The following is a 27,825-nucleotide window of genomic DNA, read 5'->3' as shown; positions in this document are numbered from 1 at the left end:
GCATTTACAGTGTTTCAGAACCAGAATAAACTGCAAAAAGAAAGTGGTTTCCCTCTCCTGATGTTTGTAAACTGTGACTTGGTATCTTTCTGGAATTTGTTACTAAAACACAAGGATTTTATGTCAGTGCAAAGTTTTCGACAGGCTATCTAATAAAATGGTAAACATAAAAATGGTTATTACTTCATATGGAAGACAGAATACCTTAAAAAATTATCTAAGCATGACAAAGCTGCATTTTGCTAGAACTAGATTCAAATTGCCCCGCACTGCCACTCATCACGGTGGGAAAAAAATAATGAAACTTCGCTGGTTTTGGACAGGATGTCTTTACAGCGGCCGGTATTTGTCGACTGCCAATGCAAAGTTCTTGTGAAAACTACAATGTCGTATTTGTATTTTTATTTATGTGTAAGAGGTTTTCGACTACTTTTTCTTCAGTCGATACTGCGCACAACGCTGGTTTCTCGCCGCGCGTGCGCCGGCACCGCCGGTGGCGAGGTAGTTAAGGGGCTGAGTTACGGCAAAGAGCAGCTGCTTAGCTGTACCTCCGCCCTCTCCTGAAACGCCCCATTTCCAAGCCAGAAAACAGACGGATGACGCGAGGCAGCCCGACATGCCCTCGGGGGTAGCTGCGCGCCACAACCAGATGCCGCCGGCAGCGTCCGGCAGGGCGGGGGGGGGGGGCGGGGGGGGGGGGCGGGGCGGGCCCACAGCGCTCCGCGCCGGAAGTGGCGCGCGGTGCGGCGGGCGGGGCCACCGTTGCTAGGCGGAAGTGCGGCGGCAGGCGGCGGTTGGCGTTTAAAGGCTCCGAGGCGGTAAAAGGGTGGCAAGTGGCGGCGGGGGTTTTGGTCTGCTTTTCGTCGTGCCTCCTGAGCGGCTGCGATTCCCCGTCCCCGCCCCAGCAGCCCCCGGGCAGAGCGGGGAGATGGTCTCCAGGGTCGCCGATCGGCTGCTGATCGTCGTCTCAGTCCTGGAAGGTAAATGGGGGGTGGTCGCTACCTCCGAATGTGTCTTCTTAGATGGAGCGAGCGGGGTAAGCCAAGCTGTACTTAATGAGCTGTCTACGTTAATAAAGCTATGGGCGGACATCTCTTACAGCCGGGACATACTGTCCTCAGTTTGTTTGTGGAGGTATTTACCCAGAGTATTATTTAAAATGAATGATGAAAGTATTCTTTCTCTCCTGAAAATAATTCTCTCTTTTTCATTGAAAATTCGCCTGGCCTGTGTTGTTGTTTAAACCCCATATCGCTGCTGTTCCCAGTGGGTGCGGAGGGCCGTCTGCCGCTGTTCCCTCAGAACCGAGCCCGTGGGCAGCCGAAGGCAGCCCTGCACCGCATCGTCCTCTTTCTCCGGCTACGGACCGCGGCGTCGCTAGCCCGACCCCGCGGGCTGCGGAGGCGCCGTAATCGCTGCCGAGTCCTGGGGTCTCTAGCTGCGCCACGCTGCAGGAAAGCTTTGGGCCCAAACGTTGGGTGTCTTACGATGATCGGGGTCGTTTCAAGTGTCTACCACTTTTTTTTAAGTAGCATTCTGGTGTTTCTATCCCCTATTAGCAGTCTGCAGTAAGCGGTTTTTTTAGTGTTTAGTACTTAGCTAATCGTTCTTCATCTTGTATTTCTAGAGATTATACACTTACTGAGGTGTTATTAGTGTGTGAGTATGAGGTTTTTGCTTGTTCAGTTGTTTTTTCCTGTTTTGGGTTGTTTGGGGTTTTTTTTGGCTGAGTGCCTTCTCTTTGTCAAGTAAATTCTGTTATGTCTGTCCATTTGTAGTTTGTCAAGGTAGCTTTAAAATAAGATCCTGTCTTATGACATGCATATAGCCCCTCCTCACATTGTGATATATGTAAATTTTAGAAGTGTTGGCTTCATTTTGTCATTTTTTAATCAGAATATGGGATGATGCTGAACCCAGGACAAATTCTGTACAACTCTGGGCACTCTCCTAATCTAGTAGTGTTTTGGTTATTTTGTTGTTTTTTTTTTTTCCAGCAACGATTAGTTGGAAAAACACCTTTCAGTGCTTTCATTAGATCGTGTTTTGCTGCTTTGATATGGGACAGTGATAAAATCTGCAGTAGAGGCAAAACATTCAATCTGTGTCTCTCACCTGTTCATGTGATCTATTCCCAATCATAGATTTAATAAAATTAAATCATACTAGTTGCCTAGTTTCTTTCTCTCTTTATTCTTTTTTACTTAAATGTCTCCTGTTTGAGGATGCTTCATAAATAGTCTGTTTCATGTTATGTTCGTCTTTCTTCTGCATAGTAGGAAGACATTTTTTTTGTATGAAGAACATAGCTTTAGAGGAAGCACAGGAAAGATGATGTGGGAAATGTACTTTCATGTAATTGGTTTATGGCACAAATCTGAGCTCTCACTTCTTTTTTAGTGATGGCACGTCACAATTACACTCTTTTACAGGACGCTATTTTCCAAAACGACCCAAGCATGTGCTTATAGTTGAAGCAAAGTTTGATGGTGAACAGTTGGCTACTGATCCTGTAGAGCATACTGATCAGCCAGAATTTGCTACGGAATTAGCTTGGGAACTTGATAGGAAAGCACTTCATCAACACAGGTAACATTGGAAAGTTAAGTCTAATTTGGAGATAAAATTTCATTTTCTTGTGCTTACAGCTACTGAAATATAATCTTGGTGTTAACGTCGTCTGATTTTTTTTATAAACTTTGTTTTAGCTGTACACTGATCTACTATAATGTTGCCACAGCAAACAAAAGTAGTATGTGTCAAGATAAGTGATATTAAAGAAATTCTAAAGGATATGTTTTTATGCTACTGAAAAAACCCCCAAGAGCTTAAAGCAAATTAACAGTGCTTTAGTTCAAGCCTTGGATTCAAGCTTTCTTATGTATAGTGACATAGAATTAACTTCAAGCCTAAAAAGCCTACATAAAGTATTTTTGAAAATGTCAAATAGAAGGGCTGAGAAATTGGATGTTTCCATAGCTGTCGTTTGGTTTTGACATTATATTATTACCTCTGCGTTTTCAAAGACATTAAAAAGGCCGTATTGTCATTGATGTTTGACAAAAGAAAAACACCTAAATGTACCTTGTGCTAAACATCTTATCTCTATTTCTAAGTATGGTTAGGTGCTTTGCACAAAAATCTTTTGCATAAGTCCTATATTTAAGGTACTGTCACAAGTGAAATTCCAGTTTCACGTGTGGTGCAATGCTTAGTTCTTGTGCGTGGATGAGATTGAATTTATTTGTCACTAATGTCTTTTTAACGGCACTTGAGGCTCCGTGAGACTCCAATATGGTCCTTTTACAAAATTTATCAACTTGTTCATTCTCTTACTTAAGTACAAATTTTCAGATGTTCAATATAAACTCAGTTTCTGACCTACTAAAACTAGTTATGTAACTATTGTAGCATTGGTATGCTTGAAACATGAATTATTTTTGTGAACTAATTGGAGAGTTAACTTTTACATTCTGTATTTCAACTGATTTATTCTTTCAGGCTGCAGCGTACACCCATCAAACTCCAGTGTTTTGCACTGGATTCTGTATCTTCAGCTAAAGAGAATATAGGCTATATTGTACTTGATTTAAGGGCTGTGCAGGAAAAGAAACAGGTATGTTATGGGGTATAAAGCTTTAAAAATTTATGTTTTGACACAGAACATGGTCAAATGAAAATACTTTTGTAGCAATCTTGCAGTTATGAATTTGAGAATTGGAACACTTGTAAGCGATACTTTTAAGCAATTCCATAATTTAATTGCCTGGAAAAATTTATCAAAGCAACTGACACTGAGCAATTGTATTGAGTGTCCATCATCAAATCAAGTCTTAAGTTTTTCTAATGGGCCTCTACGAAGATGTGTTAGGTGATCAGAAGTTCTAGCCCTTTAACACAGCATAGAGTAAACATGATATAATTGTTTATAAAAATGTAATTAATGAAAATTCTGTGTTGTGCTTGACGAAAATGTAACTCTGATATGGGTCATAACAGGACCCTGGTGTCTTATTTCGACATCATGCCTCTTAAGGATTTGTGACCCTCATAACTTACTGTGTACTTTTCAGTTGTGAACTTGAAGATTTTCTCTTCTAATTAAAGATTTATGACATTTTTCTTGCTAATGTGTTAACTGAATAAATCGGTGGAAAAGAGTATGTTCAGCTTGTCTTCCAGGAGTCATTCTATATAATCTTTTCATATAATAGCATACTCAAAACAGACCAAATGTTTGGAAATAAAAACCAAGATATATTTCTGTAGATGATGAATTAGAAATGCTAGAGCAAGTCTATTTTTTCTGTAACAATATTATATTATTTTCATGGTTTTTTAAATGCTTTTGGTTTTTGTTTTTTATCATGTAGGCAGCAAAATGGTATCCTCTGCTTAGTAACAAGTACACTAAATTTAAATCTGAAATACAAGTAGGTGTTGTGTTGGAGACTGATTCAAAAGCACTGGTTGATGGTTTTAAAGCAAAGGAGGCACCCCTTAGACAAGGGAGGGGTAAGTAACTTAATAAGAATATCACTCACTTTGGATTAAAAATGTTCCTGTGCCAGATGAACATATCACTTGTTGCAAATGCATTGTTTTAAGTCTCAATAGTATTTTAATTTCATAGCGTTTCCAATACAAATAATTTACAGCTGAATAGTGTACCTTGTGGTAATAACTTTACAAGGATGATTTACTGTGATAATTGTGTGATTGCAAACCAACTGATCTTTAAAATAAGGATGAGGAACCCAATTTACTCCCATGGGCATTTTACTTTTATTTCAGGCCTTTAGAAAGTTCTGTAATGAAAGAAATGAGAAGAGCTTCTGTACAGAATGCAGCTTCAGTAGTTTGGGCTTGGAATTATAAATCAGTGCAATATTTCATTTGCCGGGTAGGCTGCTTCTCTCTTCTGATGGGTTTTTCATCTAATCTAAATCATGCAGTACTTAAGTTATGTTGTATAAATTATTGGAGTAACATCTACCTTAAATGAACTGTTGGGACTCATTCCTCTTCTGGATTCCCTTGTACATTCCTCTCAAAAGTGATGAGTAAAATCTGTCAAAAATCTAATAGAACTCAAATATTAACACTAGTATAAGTCTTTTATATGTGGTGCTTTTCAGTCATTTTTTTAATCTGGGATTTTTTTAATGCAATTTATTAAAAAAAAGGTAAAACAAATCCTTAGAAACTTGATTTAAAAACCGGAAAAGGCACCCAAAGCAAACAGATTTACCTCCCCCTTCATCCCCTGCCCCAAAGCCTATCTACTTCACTTCTAAAAACTGAACCTCTTGTTACAACAAATTTTCTCCTATTTATTTTACAATACTTCATATTCATGCTCTGAAGGTAACTTTTTCCTAATTCTAAATTCATCATCTACTTACGATCTGTTGCTGTGGTTTTGTAAAAGCAAAGTGGTCAGTGGCAGTGTTTTAAAAGGTTTCTGGCCCAGACATTGACAACTTGACGGCACTGCAAGAGTCGTTAAGACAATATTGGAAGTTCCAGTGTAATCACTTAGTTTACTCAATCCTTTTAGGTTCACAGCAAAGCACAGGGAGTTATGCATTCTGTAAAGTTTGCAAAGGAGGCAAGGCATTACGTAAATGATTTGGTAATCTGCACTTCCCTTGTGATCTTTCTGCCTGCAGGCTCTCCTACCACTCATGACACTGGCAAAAATACAAGAAATCCCTTCTGTGTTCACCCAGCACTGACTTGCACTTGATGCTTTCTGTTGAATAATTGATACAAACAAGTCTGCCAGCTTTTCCCTTTCTTCTGTCATCTCAAAATTAGTCAATATCATATTTAGGCAATGGAGGAAAACAAATGTGTAGATTTTCACAAGTTTAAAGTTAATGTTCCAAGCATTGGGTATGGCAAAACTAGACTACCTGGTTCTAGTCTAGTCAGATAGTTAAGGAGATGTTTTCCTTTTAGGATTCCTAGAATTTGATTTTTTTGTTGTTGTTCTTCACTGACCTAAGGGGTCTAAAGTTTCCAGTGTTTGAAACAGAGCCTTTTGGTTCACAACCAAAAGTGCTGTGCGATTATTACTATTTGGCATGACCTGAGGTGCTTTGAAATGTATTTAATTACTGGCACTATAAAGTAGATACCAATAAACAGTGTTTTATGCACTGAAGGCTTCAGATGAAAAATCTTTAAACGAAACGTTCCAAAAGTCTGTGGAATGAGACATCATACTTCTTTCAACAATTGAACAAGTTGTTATATGCAGTTATTTTCTTGCATTTCCTTTAATGAGTAAAATAAACACCGTGGTAGACTCTAACATAATGAAATAAACTTCTAGTCACTGTAATGTTACTCACTATAACATTAAATAAAAATATGCGCTAGCATTCTATCTAGTGTTCAAAGTAACATCTGTACCCACTGAATAGAAATTAAATTTAGAATTTTTTTGTAGTTATACCTAAGTATAATTAGGGATCTTTTTATGTTGATATGCTTTGGAACCAAGCATCAAGGTCTTTATTTGTACTTTTTCTTTCCACATTTGCAATAATTAGAATTACAGTTATATATAAGATTCCTGCAGCAATTAATAAGGTCACAAATTACTTAATATTTTATTCTTCTCTCTTAGCATCTGTCCTTCGTTCCGGGCTAGACCCTAAAAGTATTGTACCAATCTTGAATGAAGAAGAGGGCTATCATCAAATTGGACCAGCAGAGTATTGCAGAGACTACTTTGTCTTGTCTGTAACCATTGCATTTGCCACACAGTTGGAACAGGTTTGTTTCCTTGCTATGTGTAGTTATTAAGAAGTACTATCCTACGTTTGTATTTTTGCCCTCCCATGCCTTATTTCTAGTTAGAATTTTTTGGTTGTCTTGGAAGTTTCTTGCAATACATAGCCTTGTACTATATTGATACAATATGCATTAATATGAATTTCAAAACTTTGTGCAGTGTATACATATAAAATTACAGATGAAAGATGAGAATTTTTTTGGAGCACTAGAATTGCATTTACTTTAAATTATGCACTTGTATGAAATGCATACATTTATATTACAAAATAGTATAAAAAGTATGTGTATGGATATCATCAGTCTTCAATGTGGTGCCCATGTGCTGAAGTTCAAACAAGACAAAATAGCTTTCAGATCCATAAGATACATGAAATGGTAGAGTTTATATGTTGCGTAAGGGAAGGACTTATTAGCTTGGATGAAGTGCCATGCTAATGTGATTATTTCAAGTTTAGACCTCAGCTGCTGTGTTTATGCTGTACTGTACCACACTGATACACGTTGTCTGATTTAGAAACGTAGCTATGGCCAAGTTACTGTGAAAGTCACTACTCCAAGCCATTGTGATTTTAACTGATCCATAACTCATAGTGTATGATAAACTCTCCTCAGTCTTGTTACCTTTTTTCAGACAAAATAAATTTCCATGTCAGAATTATAGAGCCTTGTGAAGTAAATTTACTGTGGTCACTTGGGTAGCTTGTGCCTTTTTAGGTATTGAACTCACAGCTGCAGTGGCTACAGGATGAAGTAGCTGTTTCTGGCAGTCCAGTCTTTTATTCAATCACATAAATTCTTACATAACTCAGTATCTAATCTGCATTGTGTATTGACACTATAAATATTTTGTGGAGGCATTGCTTATTTCTGAATATTTGTGCAGTGCATCATTGAATCTATGATGTCAGTTACCTTTGGTGCCAGTAAATCTTAAAGGTGATGCAAAATGGATCATTTTGCAAATTATTGGTATGCTTGTAAAGTAAGATTTTTTTTTTTAATTCAGTTTGAGTGTTAATATAAAAGCTTTTACTTTATGTGTGTAGTACAAGCTAGGATTTAGGTCAGCTGCTCAGTAATTTGAGATCATTGTAAGGTCTTTAATTTCCAGGCTAATTCTTAAGGATTACTGTAACTGTACATTAGTGAAAGATACATTCTTCTTTTCTGCATCTTTTTTTAGTTAGTTCCTAGTACTATGAAGCTTCCTGAACGACAGCCTGAGTTTTTTTTCTATTACTCATTACTGGGAAATGATGTCACAAATGAACCTTTTACTGATTTAATTAATCCAAACTTTGAGCCAGAAAGAGCTTCAGTTCGAATACGTAGTACAGCTGATGTCCTTCAAGTTTATCTTTCTGCACAGTCAAAATTGCAGGTAAGCTGTTTCTTTTCAAATGTGAACAAAAATAAATGAAAATAAAAAATCGACATGGCTCAGGCTGAAACTTGAAAGCATCTGTCTTTCCAAAACTAGGTTGTATTACAGTATTTTGGCTCAGATGTAAGTTGGTTCCTGATAGGAGGGGAAACCTAGCAGCAAGTTTCTCAGCTCAGATGGAGTGAAGTCTCTTTATTACAGTCGCTGCAATAAGCTGGGTTACATATCATGATAAAAGGTATTGCTGAAACATGATATTCCCAGTGAAATAATGTGGCATTCTCAAGAGCTCTGAGACCTGCTCTGCAGTCAGACCACCTGTAACCCATAGTCCTGCTTTGTGCTGCCTATGATAAAGTCACCACCACCAGCTGCTCAGGTTGTTCTTGCCTAAGTTCTAAAATCACTGTCCTCAGCACTCTGTGAATAGTAAGGGAGGTCTGGCTTTTTTCCCTACTCCTTAGCCAGATACTATTTTTAAATACATTACAGCCATATTTGGGCTGTTACAGGATATTGCTTATCTTTAGTTACCCCTTGAAATGGGGGACATGGTTTAGTGGTGCAGATGGAGTGTTAGGTTTACGGTTGGACGCCAGTGATCTTAAGGGTCTTTTCCAACCTAAATGATTCTATGATTATAAATACTGGGTACTATTGAAAGTGTTTATGCTAATCTGTGTCTGGCTCACACTTAACTCTTGAAGAAGCAAGAGACTGTTTGGTTGAGGGTAGGGTTTCTAATAACAAAGCAGGTAAATAAGACAGTGTTAGCTATACAGACTCTTGGATCTGGACCCTTTTATTTTTCTTTGAACTTCTACAGATCCTTCTAGCTTTGTTATCCGGGTTAATTTAAGAATGCTTCTGTTTAAACCTTGCATTGTTTCAGATTTTTTTGTTTCAACTTCAAATATTTTTCTAATGACAGTTCTTGAAGAAACATATGCACTGATGTATTTGGAACTTCATCATAGTCTATGGTCTTGAAATAAAGTATTTAATATAGCATATATTATATATATGTACACATACAGAGAATTATGAGTGTTTTCATCATGTTAAAAACAAGTTTTTGAACAAGAGTTGTTGTGAAGTTAGATCCACATCTTGATTTACAGTTTTCTTTCTCTGACTTCCTACTCAGCTTCTTAAAATTTAGGATATAGGATCAGAGCACTGTATTCCAATCCTTAATACTTAACATTTTTTTCTGAAAATGGGGACTTGAGTTGTAAAAGGTGCTAGCTGCTAGACTGGGGGTTGTATGTGTGTATGTATGTTGTGTGTGATTGATTGTATTTGTATATATGTGTGTATGTACATATATATACACACCTAAGTGTGTATATTGGCAGCTGACACCTTTTAGCATTGAAGTATATATTAAGTGTAATAAATATTAAGGATCAGAATACAGTGTTCTGATGTGCTAAAACAAAACTGAAGTGACACTTATTTGGGAAAGAGTAAGTTGGTATGTAAGTTTCAAAGAGTAACTTTGAGGAAGATAAATTACCTTAGAGTGTTGTTTAAGTTCCATCTTCCCTTCACAGCGTAATTTATATATGTAAGAAAGAAAGAGTTGAGTCAAGTTTTGAGAAAGGAATAATAATTCTTAGCAGGAATTAAGAACACAGTTCCCTAATTCCAAAAATCCTTACTATCTAAGCGGTGTCTAAATATATGTGTGAAGACTGAGCTTTCAAATAACTTTTTCCTTTAACTTAGTCATGCATTCTATATGCCTGTACATTAAGAGCAAGAATCTGTGCTGTGTTTAGAAGCTGCAGACTATTGAATTCGTCCTCCAGAAGGGATGATGTAACAGGTCCTCAGAGGGGCAGCGCAGTCATCTGCTAGTATGCTAGCACTGGGCAAATCCTACCTGCTTAATACTGAAATTTCATAGCTGCTGTTTTAGTGCTCAAAACCCTTCTCAGCATACAGGGACTAGACTAGGGACAATGGTTTTAATTTGTCATGTTTATGCTACTTTCAGTAGAGGATGGACAGTTCAAGTGGAAATGCACATGCCAGTTATTTTCTAGCACTTTTGTATGTATACAGATTCATCTTTGCTGTGGGGACCAGTCTCTTGGAAGTGCTGAAATACCCCTGTCTGGACTGCTGAAGAAAGGAAATGTGGAGATTGATCAATACCCTGTGACAATAGAAGGAGCATTTGTCCTTGTTCCACCAAATAGAGCTAAACAGAAACTGCCACAGTTGCCTTCGAATATGGCTCCTACTGTTGGGGTATCTGTAGCTCTGCAAAGCGAGAGCCTGAGTGTCCAGGTAGAGCTTACTTGTTTGTTGTTGGTTTAGACACTATTGCATAGTTTCATGTTAAAAAAAAAAAAAAAGGTATTCCTAAGTCCTATTTGACAGTTCCATATGTAAAAGAAAACCTGAAAGAATAAGTTGCTTTCTATGAATAATCCTTTAATTGCATATTTTTTCTATGTCAGAAAAATAATCTCAAACTTTAAAACATTGTAGACAGAGTTTTTCAATGCGAGCCATGATCAATAAAAAAATCTGTATCATTTCATTCAGCCTTTGATTCCCTTAAATGCTCCAGCTGAACCTAAACAGCCACAGGAGAAAGTTCTTTCACATACTAGTGGAAGAACAGAGGCCCTGCAGCAGAGATCCCAGAATGTCCTGTCTCAAGCTAACCGGTCTTCTTCGACAGAAGATGACGCAACAGAAAGTGAAGTGGAAAGTCTGAAGTTTGAAAAAGGGACAAAAATAAAGAAAAAGGGTATGTGGTATATAATTTTTTCCTCAGTTGTCAAGTGTGGTCTTGGATCATGTGCTACTCATTTGTGGTGATAGATTTCAGGCAATTAAGATTTATGTGTAACAAATAACAGGAGGAGCATGAATGTTGTAATTTGTACATGGTGGTTGTTGAAAACACATGGAAGGGCCAGACTGGGGATATGGTGGTATGTAGATTAGAAGTGATGTGGATGGTCATCAGCTTGAAAAATAATACCAGAAGTGTTTGGAATTCCCTGAATTTGAGAGTGGGAATGTTCAGTACAGTACCCATGAAGAAACTGACTTGCTCAATGAGAAGATGAAGTGGCTTAATGTTGACATTTATTAAATAGAAGGTCAGGGGATATGTAGGATTTTAAAGATTTCTAATGAATTTACTCTGTGGATAACAAATTGTGAAAACAAACATTCATACTGTACAGATCCATGGACAAAACCAAGCAACTGGGGGGTTTTTTGTTTGTTTTTACATTATCCTTTTATAGGGACTTAATAGTTCACATCACCTTCTAAGACTTCCCTTGTTTTGTTTTTGATTTGAGGACTGGTTGGGGAGAAGTCAAAGAGGAACAGAGATGAGAGAGGAAGAAACATTATAATAATAGAGTAAAGCTCAGAAGAAAGAATTTTAGTTTGCTAAACATTACTGAACATGTGTCTTGAGATGATTTATGAATAAAGCCAAATGATTATTTTTCTAATGATACTTGTATTACTGTTCTTTTGGGATTGGTCCTAAAGACACCCAGTTCTGCAGAGGAGTATCTGTGTCCTAGAACATGCTCTCAGGATTTGTCTGCTAATTCAGCTGAATTTTTCTTCTAGTCCTAACTGGTCTTCTCTAAGCAAGGGTTGGAACGTATCAAGAAAATTTATTGTGAACCAGGCAGAACATGCGGTTAAGAAATCAAGGATTGTGCTTTTTTATTAATAGTAATAATAATTTTATAACTCCCTGTGTTGGTAAGATGTAAAACATGTAATTTCACACTTATCTTTCAGGGGTGACAGCTGAGTCTTGCCAGGAGATTAACAATCAGTATACTGAAGAGCTTCCAGATTTCAAATCACAGAGCAGAGCAAAGTCACCTCTATTGTCAGATCTGCAAAATTCCAGTAATGCAAAATTCATCGAATTTAGTACATTGAATGAAATTTGAATCTAGTAGCAGCTTAAATGAATTTTAACAGTAGGCTGTATGCAACTTTTGTTCTTTTGTCTGTGACAGCCTTAAAGTTTTATTCAGCCATTTCATTGCACCAAGCAATCTAGTGACATTTTAGCAGAACCACTGAAAACTATTTCCTTCCTATGTTGCGCTAATTAGCTCATGTTGAAGTATTACTGAATTTTTCTTTTTTGTATTATTGTTAATGCAAATAAAACACTCAAAACCAAGCAGGAAGAAATGCTAGGAATGATGTGTTTCTTTAAAAATTAGAAAAATGGAAACATTTTAGGTAGTTATAAAGAAAGAGGATCAAAACAACTACCACTTAAAGACAATTGAGTGTTTATCTGACAGTTTCTTTGCCTCTCTTTGCTTTACTATCTTAAACATTTTTTGAGGATACCTTTTGGAGACCCTGTCTGTAAAACTTGTAGTTTGACCTTTTTACTCTTTGAGGGTAGTATTGGGTCCCAGTGCAAAGACTTGAGAAGCCTGGATGCATTTAGACAGGCACTCACTGCAACTTCTGCTTCCTAAATTATAAAATGGATGTCACAGTAGGTGGGTTCTGATCAGAGGACATAAGCAGGTGTGCTTTTACAGACCTAGCTAGAGCATTTTAGTTTATTTAATAGTTAAACTTCTGCTTCGGACCAATACTTGATGCTGCCTTACATGAGCACTGTAATTGACCTGGTACTCTTGTCTTTTTCAGTCCCAAGCTAAAGAGGTTAGTTAATTCAAAGCAAATTAAGTTACTACAAAAGTCTGTTTTTTTTTTTTGTAAGCCCACCTCTTATGCATGCCTATCAAGTTGGCTTGGAACAGTTATGTAAACTGTTGAAACTGAAGTCTTATAGCATTCTTCTAAAGAATTTAATATCTTGTATCTTAGTCTAAACTTTTCTGCAGTGAGATACTTACATAGCTTTGAAGACTCATTAAAAAAAGGAAAAAAGTTACAGAGTCTTTTAGGAGGATTTCCAGTATATTGGGTTTTGGTGCTTTTTCTTTGGAAGCAGTAACACAAATACAGTGGCTAATTTTTATAGCATTAGCTTATATTACAAGGAATTGAAATCTCTTGGGGAAGCAAGCTCTCTATACTTGCATTTAACAAATAAATTATTAAAAATGTGCACAAATTCTCTCTGTGTTTTCAGCTGGTAGTGCTCCAGTAGCTGCATCTCAACCCCATCCTGTGGATGCATCCAGTTCTTCTGAGCCTGTGTCAGCACAGAAAATTGTCATTCCAGCAGCCTCTCATCATTTTTGCTTTTCAATAGACTTACGAAGTATACATGGTCTGGAAGTTGGTTTTCCAATAAATTGCATTTTAAGGTACAGTTTTTTTTGTTGATCTTATTCTTTGCAATAACAGTATCTTTCCTTTCAATACAAAGCCTTCATAATCTGAATGATTGCTGGCAGTATGCCACCGGATGCCTTTTATGTAGCTGATTTTCAGTAGTGAAATATTTTGGAATGTTCATGTGGCTCATCACTAAATTTCTGAGCATTAAAGATAGTATGTAACACATCACCTGCACTGTAAATTGAGCTTGAATATCTGAGCTCGGACAATACAGATCCTCATTCAGTCTGTAGAGGAAAAGAAGGGTTACTTGTCTTTTTACTTTCTACCTGCCTTTCCAGCTGATCAAAGGAGTGATTTCTGTAGCTTTCCATGTCTTCATCAAGAACTCCTTATAGTGTTTCAGTAAGAGACAGATCACCTGGTTTCTGTGTGACACTGAATCTAAAGGAAGCACATTCTAGAACCAATGTAGTAAATGCATTATTATTTTGAGAGGTAGTATCAGGGTTTATTGATAGTCATTGCATGCAAGAAGCAAGGATTAGTAGGGAGAAGTAGTACCTTTTCTTACATTAACTTGTGGAGTTATAAAAAAGACAAGCTTTTTGTAATGCATGAGTTTTGTGCCTGAAGCAAAAGTAGAGAACTACCAGTGCTAATCGGGAACAATTGCTTAGAGATTAGTTTGTTACTGCTGTCAACATGAAAGTATGGGAGCACTTGTGGAGAATAAGCAGATGTTAGTTGGGACGTAAATGTGAAGTTGGAGGAATAAGAACTAAAAAGGTGCAGTACCAATTAAAAGGGTGTTGAAACCTGTATCTGTATGCAGGTTAGGGTTTGGTTGGTTTTTTTAACATTGCCAGTGATGAGTGAAACTTTCTTTTATCAACTTGTTTGTTTTGTTTTAGGTTTTCCTTAGAGTTTAGGATCAAGAGTTTGTAGATACAGGGATGATTTTATTGTTTAAAAAAATTAATAAATTCCTACTTGTGGAATATTAGTTACTGATGACATATGAGAATTCCGTGGTTTATAGACATTTTTAGTTTGCCTTCTAGTTTCCATTAGGGCCCTTCTGGTGCACATGATGAAGCATATTGCTGAATAGTGATTCGTTCTGAGAGGGTTGAATATTTGTGGCTGTGGAGGTGCACCTGCATTTGCTTTGTATTTGTTGTTCTGACAGAGTTTGGTATGATACAGCTTTAACTGATCAGCGGGAAGTCTATTCATGTTAATGATTCTTGGAGCTTAAGCTTTGTTTGAACTATGGTGAAAAGGGGTTGAGGTGTAGGGGTGGAATATTTTAAAACACAACTAATATTAGATTGCATCATTTAATAGTGTTATGTATAGACTATATTATTAAATGGTATGTGGCAAACAACATACAATGGATGAAAATTCATCACATAAAAGTTTTTTCACACATTCCAAAAATTAATATCACAGAATAATCTAGGTTGGAAAAGACCTTGAAGATCATCTAGTCCAACCGTTAACCTAACACTGACAGATCCCAACTACACCATATCCCTCAGCGCTATGTCGACCTGACTCTTAAACACCTCCAGGGATGGGGACTCCACCACCTCCCTGGGCAGCCCATTCCAACATATAACAACCCATTCTGGAAAGAAATGCTTCCTAATATCCAGTCTAAACCTTCCCTGGCGCATCTTGAGGCCATTCCCTCTTGTCCTATTGCTTGTTACTTGGTTAAAAAGACTCATCCCCAGCTCTCTGCAGCCTCCTTTCAGGTAGTTGTAGAGGGCGATGAGGTCTCCCCTCAGCCTCCTCCAGGCTGAACAACCCCAGGTCCCTCAGCCACTCCTCATAAGACAATTTGTTTCAGAACAGTGACAACAAATAAGTTCTGCTGTTTCATGCACTTCAGTTTTTACAGTCAGAAATGTATGTATGACAAACTGAAAAGGAGAAACATTCAAACAGATAAAAGCTAAGAGAAGTTGCAGGGTGGAAAATGGCCTTTTCAGTGTATATTTGGAGCATTATTTCATTGAGGTCTAAACAAGCTCTTTAAACTGTTCTGCACAAACAGTTGAAGTATGGAATTTTATAAGGGGCAGCATTGGATGCAGCATTTATTTTATTAGTATCTTAGCTGATAGCTGGCATCATCATTTTGAGCTAAGCAGAGTTCAAGAGTTTCTTGGCCTCCCCTTTGTTGTAATTTATCATATACTGAATCATGCCAGTAGAGTAGTTTCAGGCTACATTGTAAATCATATTGATAAAATGATTTAACCTTTGGTGAATTAAAATGTGGGAATTTAAATTCTTTAGATGTGACTGAAATTTTCAAATGGTTCTGACACTCTGTATAAAAGTATACTTAATTATCAGTTATTGTGTGGTAGACCAGTCTTAGCTGTAAATTCAGTTATAAATGTTCTCAAGTAGCAATCTGCTTCTGAATATAGTATTCCTTTCTCCTCTGCTCACTTTGTGTAATAACTTCAGAATTTCAATAAAATATTCATATGCTTGTGATCATACAGGTTATTACAGCTTTTTTGTCAACAGCAAATATCAATGAAGCTGGATCAGGGCTGAAGTAAATGAAAACACAAATATTTGAAAACTAAATTCTATTGTTGGACCTACTTGTGCAAGTTTTGCTAACTCTAATACAAGTCATGCCTCAGTAAAAGAGGTATAAACTGGTTTTCTTGTTGCAGAAGGTAAAAAAAAAAAAGTATGTATATCCTAAATCATTATTTGATTAATTTTGTTACTGTTTTTGTTAGGTACTCATATCCATTTTTTGGCAGTGCAGCACCTATTATGACAAGCCCACCTGTAGAAGTCAGAAAGAACATGGAAGTCTTTCTTCCACAGTCCTACTGTGCATTTGACTTTGCAACTATACCTCATCAGCTTCAAGATACATTCTTCAGGTGATAACTTGCATTCTTTTTATCTTAATTACACTTTTTCTAATTTTTGTTGTAAATGAAGTTGCAAGTTCAGATTTTTTCCACAGAATCATCTAGGTTGGAAAAATCCATGAAGATCATCTACTCCAAGTATTAACCTAACACTGACAGTTCCCAACTACACCATATCCCTAAGCACTATGTCGACTCTACTCTTAAACACCTCCAGGGATGGGGACTCCACCACCTCCCTGGGCAGCCCATTCCAATGCCTAACAACCCATTCTGAAAAGAAGTACTTCCTGATATCCAGTCTAAACCTTCCCTGATGCAGCTTGAGGCCATTCCCTCTTGTCCCTTCAGGTAGTTGTAGAGGACGATGAGGTCTCCCCTCAGCCTCCTCTTCTCCAGACTAAAGCCCCCTGTTCCCTCAGCCCATCCTCGTATGACATGTGCTCCAGACCCTTCACCAGCTTCGTTGCCCTTCTTTGGACACGCTCGAGTAATTCAATGTCCTTTTTGTAGTGAGGGGCCCAAAACTGAACACGGTAATCGAGGTGCGGCCTCACCAGTGCCGAGTACAGGGGCAAGATCCCTTCCCTGTCCCTGCTGGCCACGCTATTTCTGATCCAAGCCAGGATACCATTGGCCTTCTTGGCCGCCTGGGCACACTGTTGGCTCCTGTTCAGCCGGCTGTCAACCAACACCCCCAGGTCCCTCTCTGACTGGCAGCTCTCCAGCCACTCCTCCCCAAGCCTGTAGCGCTGCTGGGGGTTGTTGTGGCCCAAGTGCAGCACCCGGCATTTGGCCTTATTGAAACTCCTACAGTTGGCCTTAGCCCATGGCTCCAGCCTGTCCAGATCTCTCTGCAGAGCCTCCCTACCCTCGAGCAGATCAACACTCCCACCCAACTTGGTGTCATCTGCAACCTTAGTGAGGGTGCACTCGATCCCCTCGTCTAGATCATCAATAAAGATGTTAAACAGGAGTGGCCCCAAAAGCGAGCCCTGGGGGACACCACTTGTGAACCAGCCACCAACCGGATTTAACTCCGTTCACCACAACTCTTTGTGCCCGGCCATCCAGCCAGTTTTTTACCCAGCAAAGCGTGTGCCCATCCAAGCCACAAGCAGCCAGTTTTGCCAGGAGAATGCTGTGGGAAACGGTGTCAAAGGCCTCACTAAAGTCAAAGTAGACAACATCCACAGCCTTTCCCTCATCCAATAAGCAGGTCTCCCTGTCGTAGAAGGAGATCAGGTTTGTCAAGCAGGACCTGCCTTTCATAAACCCATGCTGACTGGGCCTGATCATTTGGTTGTCCCGCATGTGTTGTGTGATGGTACTCAGGATGAGCGGCTCCATCAGCTTCCTGGGCAGCAAAGTCAAGCTGAGAGGCCTGTAATTTCCCGGATCATCCTTCCGACTCCTCTTATATATGGGTGTCACATTGGCCAATTTCCAATCTGTCGGAACCTCCCCAGTCAGCCAGGACTGCTGGTAAATGATGGAAAGAGGCTTGGCGAGCACCCCAGCCAGCTCCTTCAGCACCCTTGGGTGTATCCCATCCGGTCCCATAGACTTGTGTGTGTCTGAGTGATGCAGTAGGTCACTGACTGTCTTCTCCTGGATTGTGGGGGGATTGTTCTCCCAGTCTCTGTCTTCTGGCTGAGGAGGCTGGATTCCCTCACTACAACTAGTCTTGTTATTAAAGTCTGAGGCAAAGAAGGCATTAAGCACCTCAGCCTTTTCCTCATCACTTGTTGCCATGTTTCCTCCTGCGTCTAGCAGGGGATGGAGGCTCTCCCTGTTCTTTCTTTTGCTGTTGACATACTTATAGAAACATTTCTTGTTATCCTTGACTGCTGGATAACATTAATCTGGCTATTAATTTCTAGCTGGGCTTTAGACCGCCTGATTTCCGCCCTGCATAGCCTCACAGCCTCTTTGTAATCATTGTGAGTCGCTAGCCCCTTCTTCCAAAGGCCGTAAACTCTCCTTTTCTCCCTGACTTGCAGCCAAAGCTCCCTGTTTAGCCAGGGTGGTCTTCTCTGTTGCCAGCTTCTCTTACAGCACCTGGGGACCACCTGCTCCTGTGCCATTAAGACTTCCTTCTTGAAGAGTGCCCAGTCTTCCTGAACTCCTGTACCGTTCAGGACCATCTCCCAAGGGATCCTTTCAAGCAGGTGACTAAACAAGTCAAAGTCAGCCCTTTGGAAGTCCAGCATCTCAGTTCTGCTGCCCCCTCTCCTGGCCTCTCTCAGAATAGAGAACTCTATTATTTCATGATCGCTGTGCCCTAGTCGGCCTCCAACCGCCACATCATCCACCAGTCCTTCTCTGTTCACAAAGAGGAGATCCAGCAGGGCACCTTCTCTGGTCGGTTTGCTCACCAGCTGTGTCAGGAAATTATCTTCCAGACATTCCAGGATCTACACATCTTTACTTAAGATCATCAGTTTCAGAAATTAGTAAAGAATCCAAGTGCTAATGTCCATGAATATTTAATAGACTGCTCTTCCAGTTTCCCTGTTACTTACATTTAAAGTGAGGGACTCTAAAATTCTTGCTTTTCTCTCTTGAGTATATATGAAGGGATCATTAGTTACAGAAACGTGCTGTTCCTGTAAATTATTAAATTAAAGGTTGATAGCATAGTTTTAACAAAGCATTACTTCAAATGAAATAGGTACGTTTTTTGTTTTTAATATATGATGACTATCTGATGTCTTTGAAAATACATCAGGTACCCAGGAAGCTGAGTACAGTTGAGCACTGTGGCACAATTTTCCCAGTAGTCCCACCAGCTTTCAATAACAGATTAAGATGTGGGATAAAGAATCATCAAATAGTGGCATTTTGAAAGAAGTGGAGTATTCTATAAGTGGCAGTGACTAAAATTTATTTATAAGTATTTATAAATGAAGATCATTTAGGTCTGTTAAGATTATTCAGTTAATCGCTTTCACTGCAGTATTGTTCTTTCTAATAATTGGAGAAAGGAATGAGACCAAATCTGACCAAAGTGAGTAAGTGGTAGAGAAGATACCAGTCAGTCAGTCTCATACCTCTCTGAGAGGCAGTAAACCAATGTCATTGACAATTGTGACCATCACTGGTTTGGGAAGTTACTTTTAGGACATGACATCCTTTTCACAAATGAATAGGAATGCTTTCTCTTTTTTGTGTTCATGCCTGACACGAAAATCACTTCTTTGTTTCAGATTACCTCTGCTGGTTGAATTGTGGCACAAGGATAAAACAGCTAAAGACTTACTTCTAGGGGTGGCCAGACTTCAGCTTTCAAATGTTTTGGCTTCAGAAAAAACTCGGTTCTTGGGTGGTAATGGTGAACAATGCTGGCGTCAGACTTGTAATGAAACAGTCAGTGTCACAGCAGCACAAGGGTAAAACTATTTTAAAAAAAAACCACTTTGTAGCAAGTTTTGAAGAATTGTTTGTTTAGTATTTCCCTGAAAAAGGGCAAGCTCTTTCTGTTTAACTTTTCAAAGAGGTAAACAGGCTGCTGAGTATTGCAATATGGCAGTGGGAATAGGCATCCAAGAGATTAAAAGTTAAATTGCCACAGGCATATTGTGCAACCCCACACCACTACCAGAGTCATTATAATAAACTGTTATATAATCATGATCTTGGGTAAGCTTCACAGACAAAGAAATAAATAATTGGCAAAAATGTTACTGAGGCACTTTCCGAAGTTACTTAACAATTACAAAAAGCTGAAAATACAGAAAATAGTTAAGACTGTTTGACTATAGTATGGTTTTAGATGCAGCTGAGTTCAGTGGAAGTTAGGGGGACAGATATACCTACAGAGTAGAGAGGTTTTGTGTTCCAGGATTATATACTGTGATAGTAGCAGGGATTTGAGCTTGTGTACATCAGAAAGAGCAGTGTTATTAGTTAATATTCTGTATGAAGGTAGATGTTCATTTACACAGAGGAGTGATGTTCTTTACATATATAAAGATACTTAATTTATAGTTAGTTCTGGCCTGTGTACTTGTTGAAGACGCTGAAACTGTGTTAGCATCAGTGTCTTAGACCCACATCTTTTTTTTGTGTGATAATGGAACTTGATTATGCCTTTAGAAATAAATATAATTGCTATTAAGACTGAGGTCAGTTTTAAAGGTCTAATCCTGTAGATAATTCAAACATGCTATATTTGACACACAGGAAACTTGAGGTTACTGACACAAAGACTGATAACTTCCTTCTCCCAAACTGACAGAAAAATGATCTCTGACTGTTTAAACTTTTTTGTGTGAAAGCCAGCGTGGCATGATTCTGTAGAGTTACTTTATGACCTTACTGTACATTAAGGTTCACAGTTTCACCAATAATAAGTTTGTTAAAATGAAACTTGATTTTGCACAAAATTTAATAACCACTAGATGGCATTCTCAAAATGTGATCAGGTCTCTGCATTTTGCTGTCCTGATACCTTTCTAGCTTTGCTCTTGTTGGTGTAACACTTTTTACACTGGTATGTTAAACTGACTTAATTACTCTGATTTCTGAGGTCCACTACCTTGAATCGTGTTTTTTCTAATCAGTGACTGATAGAAAGCTCTAAGAATTTAATGAAGTAATTTATGTTAACTTACATGAAGTACAAATGTTTGCTGTTTTTTTCCCCTTGCAAATAACTGTGTGGAAGATTGCACCTTTGTAAAAATATTGTAGTGTTTTCTTTTTATATTTGCTGAAAGAGAATTTATGTGAAAACTACAGCTATGGATAATTCCTGCAGCCTTTTGTTGCAGATTACTTGATACCTAATTCTGCAGCTTCCAGGCTTCAGGTGATTGTGTAGTTGCCTTTGCATCATTGAGTAATTATGACTGAAATGGTAGTTTTGTTTCTGACCAAGTACAGGCCTAAACCTCAGTGTACTTTCATGTTAGACTAGTGATGACTTTGAATTACATGATTTGTGCATATTCCTTCTCTTAATATTAAGTTTTTCTGTGCAGAAAACTACCTTTGTTTACTACATTTTGTCTGTGATTAGAGATGAGACAGCCAGAGACAAACTGTTCTATGTAGCAAAAACTGCAACTGATTTCAAATTAGTTTATTAAAATCTGTTATCTAGACAATTTTTAACTGTACAAGACCAGATAGATACTTTACCTGTAAGTGAATTAAAGGTGTCAGTTATCCGTGCTGAAGTTTCCAGAAATGTGTTTTTAGTGATCCAAGGATGGCTTACCACACATAATATGCTGAGTGACTTATTATACTGTGGATAACTAGAAAGTTACTGTTAACATTTAAAAAAGCAAGACTAATGAATTTCATTGAGTATCTTAGAACAAAGTCAGCAGAAATACCTCTATTCAACAGGTATATTTGTTAGAAAGATTTAAGACTGCAGGTACAATTTTGGATCATTCTCTTATTATAGGGATGTGTTGGTTATAGTAAGCTGTTAGTTAAATAGATTCCCAATGACAAGTTATCTGTTAAAGTCAGAAAGCTTACTGTAGATGTATAAATCAGTCCCTGAGTTAAAACAATATACATGGGAGAGCGTGTTTGGGCTCTCATCTAGGCAACTGTTTAAAGTCTCTGAGCTTACACAGAACCTTTTAGCACTTCAACTTTGTTGTTTTGTGTGTTCTCTTACAATTAATTTTCTATATTTTTAGGACAGTTTTCATTAAAATAACATTCTAATGCTATTTATAGGTCAGGCAACAGAATTGCAGATCTTTCGTATGCTATCACTTTGGAAGACTACGGGCTTGTGAAAATGCAAGAAGTTCTGGTGTCAGATTCTTCTCAAGTAAATTTTACATACATCTTAACCTTTTTCCTTGAACCCTTCATTGAAGAGTTGGATTTCCAGTTAAAAAATCCACTGTTACTATGTCAGTGTGTAGGTGCTGGTCAACAACGTCATGTTCCTCACACTCAGCCTCGTTGTGCCCCCGAAAACCATCCAGAACCTCGAGAAACTCTTGAATACAAAGCAGCACTGGAGTTAGAAATGTGGAAGGAAATGCAAGAGGACATTTTTGAAAATCAGGTTTTGCTCTTTCTGTTTCTTTTCTAAACTGCATGACTGCCAAAGAAACTTTATCAGAATTGATGAGATTTTTTTTTTAATTTTTCTTAAACTTTGCTTCTGTTTCAAATAAGAACTAAATGTTGCTTGTACAGAATATTAAAACTTCAGATGTATCTTCCATAATCTTAAGGAAGAAGGTTAATGCTTTTTCTGTTAGGTGACTGAAGTAGGTGGTAGGAAGTAAAATAGAATGCCCCCTTCACAATTTTCCCTTACTGTTTATGAAGTAGAGTAGATACTCAAGATTCAAATTATTATACGTGTATTTCTTTTATTCTCAGTCAAAATCCATTGCTGTGTTTCTACTCTTGAAGTCATTCTAGGTGTTCTTAGAGTCACATGCTTCTTTTCAAAAGTTACTGAGAATCTAGTGTCTGTTTCTTAGGATTTCTCAAACTTGGGCTTACTTTGTATTTTGTACTTAAGGGTAGGAAATATCTTTCACTATCAGAATCATACCTTGAGTTATTTAAGTCAATGTACAAAACTTAGTTTTTAATTCTTTTGCTTCAAGGCTTAGTTCCGTTAGAACTCTCTCCTTTAAAGTTGCACTTCCACCAATTTTGGTTTTCTGTTTTGGGGGTTTTGTTCCTTTTTTTGCTTTTAAAAGCTTAAAAAGAAGGAAATGGCCCATATGCAAGCACTTGCAGAAGAATGGAAGAAAAGAGATAGAGAGAGAGAAGCATTAGTGAAGAAAAAGGTAAGGAAATTTGTTCTTATACTTGCTGAAAGTTTCATTATAAGTCTCATATCACTATAAAATTTGACAAGGTATTGTGTAACTATAACGTAGAACAAAGGATCTATGATAAGTCTTCACACCTACTGGTAGGCATGCATCTGGTCTACAACAGTGCAAAAAATAAAAAGTAGTCCTTAATCATAGAATACTTGTTAGAAATCCTTTAGGTTAGCTTGCTTTCTTTGGGGGCTTTTTACCTTTAATTGCCTTGCACTTGCATGGTCAAAAAGCACTTGTACAGATCAGCTGTGCATGGTAACCTGTTAGCCTTTATTGTGTTGAAAAGAAAGGCTCTCCATTGTGATGTCTTCAATAAGAGCTGGAGATCTGTTTTATATGTAAATTTCCAAACAAAAGTTGATGTTTTAAACCATAGCAAGAGTAAATTCTTCACCTGCTTAAAACATTCTTTTTATTGAAAAAAAAAAAAAAAGCCTTCTTTTTTTTAGGTAGCAGAATATACTGTTTTGGAAGAACAACTTCAGAAAACGCTGAGAGATCTAGAGAAGCGAGAACGACAGCTTTTTAGTGCTGAATCAGAGGTAAAAAGGTTTTGGTCATTTTAAACAATGCAATTGCATGAGCTATTTCTGTAAGGTTTGTTGAGTTTTCATATAGAGACAATTGTGACCTGTGTATAAGAACTGAAATAGCCACATTCATACTGATACTTAGAGGAGCACTAATAATCTAAAGCAAGTTTTGTTAGAACTGCACTTCTTTACTGAAATGGCAATTCAGAGAACTTTTAAATGGGTTGCTAAAATCACAGAACTGTAAATTTTCTATTGTTAACAGAATTAGTGTTAGTGGAGACATTTATGTAACATTAGCATATCTCAATTTTAAGTTGAGTACTGTCAGGTGAACATTGTACGTGTTTACAAGAATGCCTTACTTCAGTAATTGCTAGGTTAACCATTGAAATAGGAGAAGATGACAAGGAGAAACTGCAATTGTCCAGGTTTTGTTATCCAACAATTTGATAGAGTTCCTATTTTGTATTTTTTCATAGTGACAGGGCCAAAGAAGATGCAGGAGAAACCAGTAGCTTACCACTGTTTCTAGATCTCACTGAACACCTCCAAGATGAGGAAATGGGGTGTGAGTCCTCAGGGAAGCTAGTCGTATGAAAAGAGAAAGAAAGAAAATAAACTGCCTTTTTTTGTACTTCAGAACAAACTCACAATTATATAGGTAAATTGCCATGGTGATTTAGCAGTCAGACAAACTCTCTTTCGTTCTGTAGCTCAGACTAATCTTTTTATCATATTAATCCCTCCTGTTTGTGAACAGAGTTAAAGCTCCCAACACAGGGACTGACTGGTTGAGCCTGTGTCCTGTTCTGAACTCAGGCTATCCATACCCCTCAAGATGCAGTTTGTGCTATAAATAGTGTCTGACTTTACCTTTAACATCTATGCAAAGAATCTTGTGATTAGGTTTGGCCAAATGCATTTCAGTCTGAGTAAAAGTATTTATTTTGCAAACATACATGTTTGTCTCAAAACTTTCTCTAAATTTAGTGAGATTCTGACCTGAGGGTTTAAAGATAAAAATCAGTGGGTTCCAAAAGTGTCTAGACAAAATGATGTAGGGTTCATTTAGCAATTACACGTTTGAGGAATGGGCTGTTTGGAGAGGTTTCTATTCATCTAGCAGTTATCTGGGCCAGTAACATCTTTCTAGAAAGTTCAAACATGTCAAGGGCTGTTTTCCTGTTTAGCTCAGTGAGAAATTCTCTCAATATGCTCAGTTTGAAGCATGCAGCCTTACTAATCTAAAGGCATCTTGATTGTAGCTGTGACTTCAGTTTCTGCAGTGAAGGGATTTTAGCTTTCTGGTTTGTAGTAGAAAGATGGATATAAAATTTGCCTGTAGCAATCCTGTAGAAAGTACAGTAGAAATACAGATAGCTCCATTTTTACAATAGAGTATATTTGTAGCCCAAATACAGTAATTTGCAGGACATTAGTTAAACTGAAAGGTAATAAAAGAGTATGTAGCAAACATAGAGAACAATAGAATTTCTGTTGTTTAATTTTTAAAATGGGTAACAATTTTTTTCTGTCATGAATAGTAGTAATAGTTGTAAGAAAGGTTCTTAAAGCTTTTGCACCTGTGGATTAATATAAATATGCCTCACTTTTAAGCTTCAGAGGGTAAAGAAGGAGTTGCAGTCAGAGCATGAACGAAATCTGCAGGAGCTACAGGATTCTGTGCGGCGAGCCGGGGAGGAATGTGCACACCAGGTTGAGCTAGAAAGGTCAAAAATCAAACAGCTGGAAGAAGACAAGCTTCGCTTACAGCAGCAGGTAAGTACACTTAAATTTTATGTCTCAACCATTTACTTAATTAAGCATTTTAAAAAATAGGTATACTAAGTTGAACAGTGGTTTTGAGGCAAGCGCATTCTGGCAACTTTTTAATAAACATTTTATCTCAGTTTTTCGGTGAGCTACATCCATCTCTGTCAGTCTTGCTCAGTAGTAGGGCCAGTTTGCAATGCATTGGTTGTATTTTTTTTTAAACACTGAGAATCAAACTGCAATTACAAGCATACATTACATGTATAACTTCAGTAGAAGTATACATTTCAGTAACTTAATAAATTGTTAGCAATTAACATCTAGCAAAACATCTAGGTAGCTTGACTATGCAGTTTGTTTTATTCTTTCATTGCAAAAGAATATTTGTTATCCTTATTGGGGCAGCTGGGGGAATCGTTACTGTGATCTTCTATTCTGAAAGTAGTCATTTCATTAAACCGAGAAAACTTAGACCACGTTCTTTTGTCCTGTAAGCTAGTTTTTGCACTAACAACAAGGCTAGTCTCGGTATTTTTCTTGATTGTTAAACTGTAAAATTTAAAAGTTAGTGCTAGCTTTTTTGAGCAGTTACAATATTAGACACTTTAAGTAGATGAAATCTTAGTAATGCCTAAGTGTTTTTCAAAGTGCTTAGTTTATGTAGATTAATTACTTGCTTCGGTGCTTTTCATTTCTAATATGTGATAGTGATAACGCCGAAATAGCTTTGGCTAATTGAAGAACTGTACCAGTCAAAGGCATATGTCTGTATTAGGAGGAGTTGTGCTGGGTTTTTGTGGGTGTTTTAGCTTCATGTTAAATACTAATGTTAACCTACTTCCTTTCACATCAGCATATGTTAACCACAGTACAGTGAACTTTTTAAATACGGCTAATACACAAAATGCTGCTAATCTTGGCTGTTCTACTGAACAATCATTGAATTGAGATGAGCAGTTCCAAACTGCAGAATGCAATCCACTTCAAAGTGATAAGTGTGGATCACTGCTGCATCATAGAAGTGTCGTTGGTAGCCACCAATGCTGTATCAGTCCAGACAAGATAGCCAATAGTTCTTCAGGCTCAAGCAGCCAAATACCACTACTTAGGAGTCCTTCCAAATTAATTATTTTGACCCCACTGACTTTTTTTAGCTAGGTTGCAGTACCATCACAATCGCTTTATTTTTCTTGTTCAGAACAGACGTACTGTATCTGACCAAAGGTCCAGTTAGCTCAGCATCCTGATGCACCAGTGGTTGGATGTAGAGGGCAAGAAAATGAGAAGTGGAACAATGAGAAAATACAATTTTGGTATATCCCAGCAATACCATCAAGAGTTACACGTACCCTCAGCCAGAGGCAGCATTTCATATTTACTAGCCATCAGTGAAAGTATTCTTCATGAACTCACCTGATCCCTGTTAAAAAGTATTTCTATTTCTAGAATTGCAACATCCTGTGGCAGTGAGTTCTAAAATTTAATTGTGTTGTATATTTAAAAACTTCTTTTTTGTTCATTTTACGCTCGTTGCCTAATAATTATGAAGAATCCTTTAGTGACTGCACCACATACCGTTCCCAATTGCTTAGGTGTCTGTCATACTGTCTTCCAAACATAAGTCCTGCTATGCTTTGTCTTGCTTTGTATGAAGGGCATTCCTTCCAGCTGATCGTCCTGGCTGTCTTTCCCTGTGTTGTTCCTGCTATGTTGAATGTCTCTCATGCTTCAATATGAGATGGTTGTTACCACATATTCTGCATAAAACAAGCTTTTTTGTTTGCTTTGCTGGGAGGGGTGGGGTTTTGTTTGTTTACTTCGGAGTCTCACTGTAGGTTGGTTCCCTGCAGAACCTGTTACTGTAGAAGTTCTAGGTAGAGCTGCCGTTTTTCACAGCTAAAGAAGGTAGTTACTGTCTTTGTCATTGGCATCATGTTTGCATGTCTGCTTTAAAAAGAAACTGGTAAAAATGGAAAAGTGATGAACAATAGTATCCTTTGTCAAAGTTGGCTATTGCAGTTATATCTGAAAAGTAACTGTGTTGAACTACATTTTTGTATGACTCGTTAAGAAGCATCTTTGCTTTCTTACATCAATTCTGTAAAACTAATAGATGCAGAAAGCAAAATTTTGGAACTAAAATAGAGGTGACCCAGTTAGGACATCCAAAGAATTAAAATATTGATGTACTAATAGAAGAAGCTGTAGTCTTTGAAACAGAAATTAATTCTCTGAAGCATTTTCACCCAGTGATCTAAGCTGTTGTGTACAATTCATGGAAATACTTTCATTAACTAGTTGGA

General features: G+C 37.8%; 1 protein-coding gene across 4 annotated transcripts in view; it reads left to right on the top strand.

The window, feature by feature from the left end:
• The first annotated feature begins 787 nt into the window (after nucleotides 1–787).
• CEP120 (centrosomal protein 120) overlaps nucleotides 788–27,825 on the top strand; it is a 47,849-nt gene continuing 20,811 nt past the window's right edge. For 3 of the 4 annotated variants that reach the window (XM_074855249.1, XM_074855247.1, XM_074855250.1), the window contains exons 1-17: nucleotides 788–980; nucleotides 2,433–2,589; nucleotides 3,502–3,616; nucleotides 4,374–4,515; nucleotides 6,638–6,786; nucleotides 7,991–8,188; nucleotides 10,262–10,489; nucleotides 10,751–10,958; nucleotides 11,984–12,097; nucleotides 13,317–13,494; nucleotides 16,246–16,395; nucleotides 19,596–19,778; nucleotides 22,090–22,186; nucleotides 22,277–22,429; nucleotides 23,082–23,171; nucleotides 23,663–23,755; nucleotides 25,367–25,528. In XM_074855249.1, coding sequence (XP_074711350.1) covers nucleotides 929–980; nucleotides 2,433–2,589; nucleotides 3,502–3,616; nucleotides 4,374–4,515; nucleotides 6,638–6,786; nucleotides 7,991–8,188; nucleotides 10,262–10,489; nucleotides 10,751–10,958; nucleotides 11,984–12,097; nucleotides 13,317–13,494; nucleotides 16,246–16,395; nucleotides 19,596–19,778; nucleotides 22,090–22,186; nucleotides 22,277–22,429; nucleotides 23,082–23,171; nucleotides 23,663–23,755; nucleotides 25,367–25,528 — 2,469 coding nt within the window. In that variant the 5' untranslated portion in view covers nucleotides 788–928. The remainder of the gene's footprint in view (nucleotides 981–2,432; nucleotides 2,590–3,501; nucleotides 3,617–4,373; nucleotides 4,516–6,637; nucleotides 6,787–7,990; nucleotides 8,189–10,261; nucleotides 10,490–10,750; nucleotides 10,959–11,983; nucleotides 12,098–13,316; nucleotides 13,495–16,245; nucleotides 16,396–19,595; nucleotides 19,779–22,089; nucleotides 22,187–22,276; nucleotides 22,430–23,081; nucleotides 23,172–23,662; nucleotides 23,756–25,366; nucleotides 25,529–27,825) is intronic. The other variant, XM_074855248.1, reaches the window with a different exon arrangement.

This window comes from Strix uralensis, chromosome Z (genome assembly GCF_047716275.1).
Source record: "Strix uralensis isolate ZFMK-TIS-50842 chromosome Z, bStrUra1, whole genome shotgun sequence".
In the NCBI taxonomy this organism is placed as follows: domain Eukaryota; kingdom Metazoa; phylum Chordata; class Aves; order Strigiformes; family Strigidae; genus Strix; species Strix uralensis.
This window is presented reverse-complemented; position numbering and strand designations above follow the sequence as displayed.